The sequence below is a fragment of the Marmota marmota genome, unplaced genomic scaffold (genome assembly GCF_001458135.2).
Source record: "Marmota marmota marmota unplaced genomic scaffold, marMar, whole genome shotgun sequence".
Lineage (NCBI taxonomy): Eukaryota > Metazoa > Chordata > Mammalia > Rodentia > Sciuridae > Marmota > Marmota marmota.
Window position 1 is genome coordinate 14,331 of NW_025999945.1, and position 11,898 is coordinate 26,228.

The 11,898-nt window shown below is 37.2% G+C and overlaps 1 protein-coding gene across 1 annotated transcript; it reads left to right on the top strand.

Moving 5' to 3' along the window:
- The first annotated feature begins 9,742 nt into the window (after positions 1-9,742).
- Positions 9,743-9,970, top strand: LOC107154431 (phosphatidylinositol N-acetylglucosaminyltransferase subunit Y-like). The gene has a single exon (XM_015500043.2). The coding sequence runs from the start codon at positions 9,743-9,745 to the stop codon at positions 9,968-9,970; it is 228 nt and encodes a 75-aa protein (XP_015355529.1).
- The last annotated feature ends 1,928 nt before the right edge of the window (positions 9,971-11,898 follow it).

Consider the following 11,898-nt stretch of genomic DNA (forward strand, 5'->3'; position numbering starts at 1 on the left):
ATATATATACATATATATACTTATATATATATATATACATACATATACTTATATATATATATATACATATATATACTTATATATATATATATACATACATATACTTATATATATATATATACATATATATACTTATATATATATATATACATACATATACTTATATATATATATATACATATATATACTTATATATATATATATACATACATATACTTATATATATATATATACATATATATACTTATATATATATATATACATACATATACTTATATATATATATATACATATATATACTTATATATATATATATACATACATATACTTATATATATATATATACATATATATACTTATATATATATATATACATACATATACTTATATATATATATATACATATATATACTTATATATATATATATACATACATATACTTATATATATATATATACTTATATATATAAATTTTTTTAATTGATGCTAATGATCAAACCCAGTGCCTCACACATGCTAGGCAAGCACTCCACCACTGAGCCCCAACCCCAGCCCTTAACTGAGTTTCTTCATGCCTTCCCTCTTTATAGATTTTGAATTATAAAATGCTGTTTTCATTGACTGAAAGATATAACCTAGTCATATAGTGATTTGCATAGATTTTTTTTTTAAAGATCACAGTGTTCTTGAGGAACCCAAGTAGATCATGAAACGTGTTGTATCCCCTTTATTTGTTTCTTTCTACATTAAGGTTGCTAATATTTCAATTAAAAATTTTGCATCTATTTTTAGTAATTACCTCGTACTCAGGTTTTTGCCAGCACTATCTTCAAGGGGTTGGGTAATATTAAGTTAGCCTTAGTATGAATCAGGTATATTGCCACTCTTAGTATTCTCCAAAATCTTGTGCAAATTTACATGTATACCTTTATTAAATGTTTGGATTTTTCCAATGACTGTCTGAATCTGACCTTTTCTTTACAGGAAGATTTTTACTACTTATTCCATATTTTTAAATGATTCCAACTGGTTCTCCTTGAGCCATTTTCAGGAACTTGAAATTTTCCAAGAGTATATTTGTGAAAGATGTCAAATTTACTATCATAAAATTGTTCCCAATACCCTCATAACTTTTATTCCTAGAGCTATAGACATAGTGCCTACATCATGAAGTGACTAGGGATTATCTGAGTCTCCCCATGATCTCTCCTTAAAGCTCTATGTGTGCCCCAAGTGGCAGGAACCAGCCTAAGACCTCTAATGAGGAACTCAGGTGGGTGTATGCAGAATTTTCAGGTGAATATAGGATTCAGTCTTTCAAAAAGTGTGTCATCATTTGGTTCAAACATAGTGCCTAGGACCAGGCCTCAATTCTTAATTGTCAAGTCCTTTCCTGGTCTCTTTACATGCCAGGAACTTTCTGGTGACCACCTAGGAAATCAAGGATGAAGTCTTAGCAGGAAGAAGCTGGCACCAGACAGTTTTCAGAGCCCAAGTGGGGCTTTAGCTCATCGAGGTGCAATTGGCCTTCCCTTGCCAGCTCTCAAGTAGCATTTCCTGCACTGAAGAGCAAGGCAGATTTTGGTTTCTGGCAGGAGAGGTGGAACTAATCCCCAGGAGGACAACTGGAACTTCACACTGGAGGAATTTGTGTCTAGTCACAAACAAATGATGTACCCTGCCTGGTGTCTCTGAGGGGCTCCATCCAGCTCTAGCAGGGGACCAAGTTCCTCAGGGACCAAAAAGTGCCAGGATGAGGCAGATGTGATACAAGGGGACTTAAAGCTCTCTGTGTGTCCCAAGTGGCAGGAACCAGCTTAAGACCTCTCATGTTCAAGAGGAACCCAAGTGAGTGTATGCAGAATTTTCAGGTGAATAAAGGATTCAGTCTTTCAAAAAAGTGTGTCATCATTTGGTTCAGATAAGATGTGTTCAAAACAAATTCCCATATGAATATCACAGGTATTCCCATCAATTTATAGTTGCTCTATGTAGATTTTATTTTTGGTACTGGAGTTTGAATCCAGGGTTGCTTAACCACTGAGCAACATTCCCATCATTCATTCATTTATGTCAGGGACTAGCTATGTTGCTGAGAGCCTTGATAAATTGATGAGGCTGGCTTCCGACTTGTCATTCTCCTGCCTCAACCTTCCAACCTGCTTGGATTACAGGTGTGAGCCACCATGCCAGGCTTCATACAGATTTTAGATCTTCCTTCACTTCATGGTGGTAAGTCATCACAAGAGTCTTAGAAAAAGCCAGCTTTACATTTCTGAGCTATTCCATAACAAAGTATCACATGAGAGAATCTGCCCATTTGCATGTCCATTATGCAATTGTTAAAAAGTCAAACTAAGTTTTATAAAGCCTAGACAGATATATGGAAAGAGAGGACAGAGAAACAAACAAATGGAGTTTTTACAAAGGTTTATTCATCTCCTTAGATACATGTGAGATAGATCTATCTATCCATCTATCATCTGTCTTCTTCATCCATTCATCTGTCAATGAACACTTGAATGGTGGACAGGGCTGACCCTCAGGACCATACTTGACATCCTTGGAATATTTTTTTCATGTAAAATGGACTCAACTGTAAAAGAACACATCTGCTCTCAATAGAAGATACTTAATAGAAAAATGACGTGGAGAATGTGTGACCCTGTACAAATTGCAAAGGGTAAGCTGGGAATAAGAAAGCAAAATGGCCTGGCCTTCGCAGTGTGCCATGGTGGACATGATTGTGACTGAGCACCATGGAATTGTGGTTCATTCCTTGAGACTGATTGTACAATCTGCTGTCAAAGTTTTGTTGAAAGAGATAGGTTCTCAAAGATCTGTGTGCAGAAAAGACCCAGGTGCTGCACAATGGCTCTAACTTGGGTTTAGTGAAACCTCCTTGAGCAGGGGCTGACACTCCTCTCTTGGTGTGTGTGTGGGAGCACTCTGGTTCATTATGTTGACTTGTGGATTGTGAGTTCCTGCCTTCCCCTTCCTCATCAAGAAAAATTGCAACAAGTGATTTGGTATAAAATAGTGACATTCCCCTTTTCCTAAAACAATATCTGAATAGCTGGGTAGACATCTTCCTTTAATTTGGGCCATGCTCTTTTATGAGGAACAGCTGATGCTTTGGTCCTTTTAAAAAAAAAATCTTAGACAAGTTTAACTCAATCTGAGTTTATTTAAGAAACATACACACACACACACACAAAAAAAAAAAAAAAAAAAAGATTTGTAAATCGGGTAGCCCTTAGAATCAGAACAGGTTCTAAGATCTGTGGCAAATAACATAATTAGCATTTATAGAAAATGGAAGTGAAGTATAGGGCCAATTTAATTGGTTACAGCTTAAGTGGTTTAAAAGTTTCCTGCATTAATTGAAACTCAGTGTTAGCTTTACATGACTGTGACAAAATACCTGAGTTAAACAACTTCGAAGTGGTTTCAGAGGTTATAGTCCATGATCACTTGGCCTCATCACTTTGGGCCTGTGGTAAGGCTGAACATCATGGTGGGGAGCATATGGTGGAACAAATCTCACATCATGGTGGCTAGGAAGGAAAAAGATGCCAGAGGGAAAAGGTCAGGATCCAAACATCCCCTTCAAAGACATGTGCCCAAAGACCTAACATGCTCAAGTGAGGTCCTACCTTCTAAAGGTTCTACCACCTCCCAGTAGTACCAGAGGCCAGCAAAAGGCCTACAGTACATGGCCTTTAGGGCCATTTGAGATTCATAGCAGTCAGCTACTGAGATGGAACTCCATGTTGATTTGGTCTGTTGAATCTATGCAGGAGCCTAGGCCAAATCAATGGCTTCCCCCACATTTTATTTAATAATTTCTACATCAGATTCTGTACATCATGTGCAGAAAGCAAACGTTTTCCCATGATCCTTGATGTGGTGAAGATCTTGGCTCCTATCTCTTTATTTTTGAGCCTGAGAGAATGACAAGTCTCTTGGAACATTTCAGATAGTAAATGGTTTATCTTGTAAGTTTCACAGAAATTTTACTTCAGTTGAGAAAAGGATTTTAAGATACAATTATAATGAATGTATTTCTGAAAATTTGAGAAATACTTTCAAAGACTCAAATGTATAATAGAGCTTTAAAATACAGCAGAAATTTGTAGATCCATTATTTTTGTCTAAATAGTGCCCTGGTAATAAACGAACTCCAAACATTACACTAGAGTTCACAAATTCAACACAATTGTTACTAGTAAATTGTTACTAGAAAACAAAAGTCCCAAATACAGGAAAAATTTTTTCTCATTATAATACATAATACTATCTACTCATTTTTCATTGGCTGATTAAAGTCATAGGGCAAAGCTTGAATTCTAAGCTGTAAAGTCTACTATTCTTGAAAGACATAGCCTGACTAGGCTGGTCCTATGAAGATAGGCAAGAAACATTTGGCTCTCATCAAAGAGATCCTGGTCCATTTTATTCAATCAGGATTATTAGTTTTTATCCCTGTGTCTGTCAGCTTCCTGTTACTCTGACAAATACCAGAAATAATCAAATTATAAAGAGAAAGGGTGACTTTGGCTCACAGTTTTGGAGGTTTCACTCTGTGACCACTGGGTCCCGTTGCTTTTGGGCCTGTGAAGAGGCAGCACTTCTTGGTGAGATCAGGTGTGGAACAAAACCACTCACCTTTGAGAGCACACCCTCAATGACCCAAAGACTCTCCTCTAGACCCCACCTCTGAAAGTTCCATCATTTCCCAGTAGCTCCACACTGGGGACCAATCCTTGAACACCTGGGCCTTTGGGGGACTCTGAAGATCCAAACTGTGGCAGTCCCTTAATTACAAAGAATAATCTTCTGCTGCTTTGTCTGGAAGAGTAGGAAAGACTGTCCAAAATAGTTTGGGCTCAAATTTCTATAACACTTTCAAGTTTCTTGCAAATTCACATAAACCTCTTTTTCTACTAGATATCCAGGAACAAAATGATCAGCAAAACACTCTAGCATTATATAGTAGAAACAGAAACTGGGCCATTAAAATAAAAATGATATTTTATAGTACAAAAGACTATGAAGATTTCTTGGAAAATTGGGAATGGAACCACCATTTGACCCAGCTATTCCTCTCCTCGGTCTATACAAAAGAACTTAAAAACAGCGTACTACAGGGACACAGCCACATCAATGTTTATAACAGCACAATTCACAATAGCTAAACTATGGAAACAACCTAGACACCCTTCAGTAGATGAGTGGATAAAAAAATGTGGCATATATACACAATGGAATATTTTACTCAGCAATAAAAGAGAACAAAATCATGGCATTTTCAGGTAAATGGATGGAGTTAGAGAAGATAATGCTAAGTAAAGTTAGCCAATCCCAAAAAAACAAATGCTGAATGTTTTCTCTGATATAAGGAGGCTGATTCATACTCGAGTAGGGAGGGGGAGCATGGGAGGAATAAACAAACTCTAGATAGGGCAGAGGGGTGGGAGTGGAAGGGAGAGGGCATGGGAGTAGAAATGGGCATGGAATGTGATGGGCATTAATATCCAATGTACATGTATAAAGACATGAATTGATTTGAATACATCAATTTTATATACAACCAGAGATATGAAAAATTATTCTCTATATGTGTAATATGAATTGTAATGCATTCTGATACCATATATAAATTAAAAATAATAAAAAAAATAAAAATAAAAGGGTAGGATACAGCATTAATATAATACCAAGATATTGTTGGGGAGCTATTTTCAGCATCCTTTACCTTCAGATGTGCTTTCCCCTGATTTGGTTAATTTCTACTCCATGAGTGAGGCATCCAATCTAGATTCTTGGTTTTCCCTTACCATTCATAGTCTCATTTGTAGGGGCATTAGAAGCCATGGGTGTTTTGGCATTTTGTCATCTGGGTAGGATTCTGTGGGTCCAGAGAGTATTGTTTCTTCATTCAAAAATATGGTTTCTCTTAGTTCAATCCTGATTTTTTTTTCCTTTCTGGTACTAACACACATAGACCACACACAGACACATGTAGCACACTCTGGTCTAGTTAATGTAGCTAATTGTGTTTAGCTGCAGATGATGTTAGTCATTCCCCAATACATTGTCTAATTATCTTAAACTTATCAGTTATACGAAAAACACACACTATGTTTTCCTTGTAGCAGTATAGACAACTGAAACTTTTTCTCAGTAGAGTTTTAATCCAAACATTGCTTTAAACCAAAGATGTGACAGCCATGTCAACTTGGCACCCGTACATAGCTTTTGAAGCCATACTTCAAACAAGAAAATAGAAGCTCTTCAGTTAAAGACAATAGCAAAGTCACACTTCCACCTAGGATTGTATAACTCTCCTGTGTCTAACCCAAATATTTTTGTCCAGAAGAGGGAGCAAAATAAATCATGGTTCAACCAAAGGAACAAAATCAGTAATTTGTGTGTGTGTGTGTGTGTGTGTGTGTGTGTATTTCCTGGGGTTTGAACCCAGGCTCTTACACATGCTAGCATTCTTACTGATGGGCTGCATCTCTAGTCATACATTTTCATGTTTGATGTGGTCATGTTTGTCTTGTTTTGCTTGTGTTGATTGTTCTTTTATTGTTAATCCAAAAGTTCATGACCAAATCCAGTGTCATGAAGTTCTCATTTCTTATAGGATTTTTATAGTGTCAGGACTTAAAATTTAAATCTTTCCTCTATTTCAAGTTAAATTTTACATATAGTATGGGGTAGAGATCTAACTTCATTATTTAAATATGAACATCAATTTTTCCTATACTATATATTAAAAGTAATGTCCTTTTCCTATTGTGATGTTTGACATCCTTTTTGAAGACCATTTTTCCATTGGTTTCATTCTGTCTCACTGTTCTGTTTCGTTGATCTGTTGCTCTTTATGCCAGTACCATAGTTTTAGTTACTGTAGAATTGTAAGTGTTGGAGTTAGAATTTGTGAGATCTCTAAATTAGTCCTTCTTTTTCAAGATTACTTTCACAATTCAGAATATCTTGAGATTCCATATAAATTTTAAGTTATGTTTTCCAATTTATACAAAAATGTCAAGAGATTTTAGTAAGGATGGCACTGAATGTGCATAGCACTGTAGGTTATATGGAAATATTATCTACACGATGTCTTTCAGTCCTTGAACACAAGATAATTTTGCTTATTTGTGTCTCATTCAATTATTTTCAAAATTTCTGAAGTTTTGAATAATTGGGTCTGTTGCCTCCTTTTAAAACTTGTTAAGTATTTTATTCTTTTTAATGCCTTTGTGATGAGATTTATTTCTTCATTTTTGGACTATTCATTGTACATAGAAAACACAACAGATTATTATCCTATAATTTTGATGAATTTTTTAATTAGTTCTGAAAGTTTTGTGTGGCATATTTAGCTTTTTCTACTTATGAAACCATGTCATCTATGAACAGAGAATTTTCCTTCTTCTTTCCCTATTTGGATGCCTGTTGTTTCTTTCTCTTGTCTCTTTGCTCATAGAACTTCTAGTACATGTTGAATAGAAGTGGCGAGACTGGGCATCTTTGCTTCCTTCGAGATCTGAGAGGAGAGGCCTCCAGTCTTTCACTGTTGAGTTTGGTGTCAGCTGTGGGGTTTTCTTATATAGTCTTATATAGTCTTCATTATGCTGATACTGTTTCCTTCTATTCCTGGTTTTTTAATAGTTTTTATTATGAATTAGCATTGAATTTTATCAAGTGCTTTTTTCCCCTGCATCAGCTGAAATAATCCTGTGGTTTGTGTCCTTCCTTCCATGAATGTAGTAGATTGCATTGATTTTCCACACATTGAATTAACATTGCATTTTTATTTTCATTTTTGTGTGTATGTGTGTGTTGAGGATCAAACCCAATACCTTTGCAAGTTAGGCAAATACTCTCTCACTGAGTTATATCCCCAGCCTTAGAAGTTAAGGGCCCATTGAGAGTTTCATTTCTTCACATGTCAAGTCTTTGCATGCTATTTTTCTTGGAGCATATTAACTTCAGAGATATCCATTTTGTTGGCATATAATTGCTCATAGTAATCTCTTTACTCTTTCTCATCTCCATGGCATCAGTTATAATGTATCCTCCTTCATTTATAACTTTAATTATTTGAGAGTTTGTCTTTTTTCTTAATCTAACTAAGGATTTTCAATTTTGTTTATCTCTTAAAAAACTGTTGTTGACCTGTGAAGTGGTTCAAAGGTTTTAAAGCACTCATTTCTATGAGTTCCTGTGTGCCCTATTCCCCTCTTAGGAGAAGTCTGTTAAGCAAACTAGGGGCATCTTTTTATTATTCTTCAGTGGGATAAAAGGCAAACACAAGTTCCTGGTCATGGAGAGAAGCTCATGGTGCTCCTCCATAAAACACCAACAGTCCCCCAAGACTGTCTCTGAGAATATCCTGACTCAAGTTATGCTCAAGTTCTGGTCACGAGGACAAATGGGATGACTTATTAGTGCTAAACCTGTAAAAGCTACCTTAAAACAAATTAACAGATGTCCTAGAGTATAACCCTAAGGCCCCAGCTGAGATCAAACCTGTGCTTGACTAGCTTTTTAAGCAGTTTACTAAGACCCTGCAGGTCTCCCTATAATACTCCTGTCCTACCAATTAAGAAACCAGGGAGAGCCAGGGAGGCTCCAGAGGCTGAGAGGCTGGAGCATCGCAAGTTCAAAAGGGCTGGAGATGTGGCTCATTGGTTAAACGCCCTGGCACCAAAACAAATAAATAAACAACACTAACCCAGGCAAAAAAGGGTGGGGGGAGAAAAAAACTAAAAAATCAACCAAAACCAATAACCTAAACAAAGATAGAAATACATAGATTTTTATTGAATTTATCAACAATAAACAAAGTTGTTCTGAAGGTGGCATTGGCTTATTTCAGACTCGGCCTACTGTGGGGTTCCTCTTTGTCCTCTACTATTACTGTCACTTTATGTACTCCTACTGTCAAGAGGATTTAGTGTCACTGACAGGATTGGTCCTTTTCTCCTGGGGGTCCTGGAGAAAAGTTGTATATGGTATTCATGAGCTGTTCCTAATCCCTATACTTTATTAGCTAACCTTCCCAGGGATAGTAAATACTACAGGATCCTAAATTTAAAAGATGCCTTTTTTTTTTTTTTTTTTTTTGTACATCCCATTGGACTTTGGGTCCCTTGAGCTGTTTGCCTTCAAAGGAGATGACCTAGAGACCCACAAAAATAGCAATATTGTTGGAAAGTACTCCCACAGGAATTAAAAAAAAAAAAAAACACCGTTTTTTAGAAAAACTCTATACAATGACTTTAAAAAATAAATAAATAGGCGCGGAGAAGGGAGCGCGGCTAGGCGCGGAAAGTGCTTTTACCAGCGACAGATCTGGCTGAACCCAGCACACTGCAGGCTCGCCTCCTTGCTGGGAGGGACAAGCCAGCTGTCTGTCTATGGTCACTCATAGATGCCTGTGAGCGATGGGATGGTTGTCCCCAGCAGACCGGCCGAGAGGGCAAAAGAGCCGTCCTGCTCGTTCGACCCAGCATTGCTGGAGTTCCTGATGTGCAGGCTCTCCAAGAAGCTGGATATGAAGCCTCAACAAATTGAGCTGGGAATAGCCTAGCCTGTCCCATCATCAGGCAGCTAGGACAACACATCAAAATAAGAAGCAAGAAGAAATGGAGCGTCAGTAGCTCATAATTATAAATAAATAAATAAATAAATTTTCTTAACACTATGTATCTTTTAAAACAGGGTGATGGGTAGTAAGTGGGGAAGAAGAGTGTTTCTGCCTCTGCCTAAATTGACTGAGATTCTGCTAATCCCCTGGGCAGGATTGTTTTACTCCACCTCTGTCAGAGAAAACTTCCCACAGGGTTATGCTAGTATGGCTAGCCTTTACTTTTACAGTCAGTCTGCCCTTGTGATGACCATACCAGTATATGTGTTCTTCCACCTTTGGACTTGGATGGGTGTTAAACTCTAAGTGTAATCAATGCAACCACAGCGGGGATAGTAAATATATTAATGATAGGTCTTAGGTATCTATCTCTGAAAGCTCAACTAGATGCAAATATTTGGAGACCCATTTAGTTTGCAGGAAAGTTGTTTTGCCTTGCTTCTCTTGGGCTTGACTGGGAGGTTTAAGCTGCGAAAGCTTCTTTGATTTACAATTTACTTTTGTTAGCCTTTTGTTTTTTGGAGATTCTGACTTATAACTGTGGTACCAGAATAAACATTTCAGCAACATGTCTTGATGGAGATTAACACCCCTAATTATCTGAAGACTGTTTCTTAGCTCATTTATATAAAAATTTAGTCATTTGGAATTTTGTTTGTTAAACTCAAAGGTCAGTGGTGAAAGCTCCATTAGGGACGACTCAGTCCCAAAGGAGCTTTGGAACAGTAGTTGTAGAGAACCACATTTGAACTATTATGATATAAAACTGCATAATAAAATGGAAATTTCATTACTTAAAAAATTTAGAGTTCATAAAATTATCTTAACATCTTTGGCATTAATAATAAAATAAGAAGTCGACAGATTCCCATTAAAAAAAGAGGGGTTTTGGTCTGGTTTTTTGTTTGTTTTGATTTTGGTAACAAAAGTATGGTAGAAAAGGAGGGAAACTGAAAATGTTTTAAATTTAAAAATGTAAGCTGTACTTACAGAGTCACCTAAAATCTGAAATAGAGTCATTTTCCCAGGAAAGTGGGTACCTGTGAAAGGTAAGTCTAGGGATGAGAAAACTTGCATATAGCTGATTGTGTCCTAATGAGCTCAGAGTATTTAGGGGCAATCACAGGTTGCCACTTAGCTCTGACAAAAGTGCAGCTAATCAAACCCACCAGGGGCTGCAAATATTGACAAGGCTATAGTATAGTGTGAGTGGCTGGCTATCAAAGAAACCATGTAGTCACCCTGGACCCTGTCTTGCAAAGAGAGAGTGGTTCAAAGAACCTCTGGATGATGGACACTATGGTCACCATCCAAAATCTGATTTTTCTCATCAATATAGGTGTAACTCAGGAAAACAAAAGTTATCTCTGGGTTGAATCAGAAATAAAACTAGACTCCTCTGGAGTGTGAAACTAGAATTAGAACACGGCATTTTCTGTTCTATAATGGGATCCAAGAGCATTGGGGGAAAACTACTGGGCAAGCTAAGAGGTGACAGGTGAGAGAATAGAATGTGCTTGCAAAGAGACACAAAGTACGAGGTTCCTGAAATAAAAGCCACCACTAATAAGAAAGATTTGGCCAGACACCAGGATAGGACTTGACAAGTATTCTTTGTGGGTAGAAGAAAGCAATAGTTTCACGCTGACCCAGATTTCTAGGAGGCATGTGAATATTCTAGAATGGAGAAAACTGTGTGTTACTACTAAAACAGCTTTATTGTCAGAGCATGAGTGATTTGCTATGGAATATTGCTCCAAAAAAATTACAGTGGGAGAAACAGACCTTTCTCTACCAAATAGGGTTAGTTGGCATTTTAGATTTCACAATATGCAAGAAGATGCCCTGAAAATCAAAAGCAAGAACAATCAGTGCTACCATTAGGGTGGCCATGGAGACATGGGTCTGCTGGTAATGGAGTCAGGCAGAGTTGATGCAAGAAATCAAGTCCCAGGAATCTAGAAGGAAGGAAGGATGATACCAATGGCAGTAGGACGGACAACTGCCCAACAGGCATTGGAAGTTAAGAGCTGCCCTGAGAGTGGTTGCAACAGCATGTTAAGAGCTCAAGGGTCTAAACAATCCCTAGAGCCATGCACAAGGTAAACAGCAGTTAAGAAAGCAGAATGTGTTTGAACAGGGGCAGAGCAGAGGCCTGCTGAAGGCAGCCCATACTACAAAAAGTAAGTGAAGGGCTGAGTTCTAGTAGGATGGAAAATAATGACCACTTCCAG

What these genes read in the sequence shown, in the direction of transcription:
- LOC107154431 (XM_015500043.2), top strand. Translation starts at nt 9,743, where the DNA reads ATGGGTAGTAAGTGGGGAAGAAGAGTGTTTCTGCCTCTGCCTAAATTG.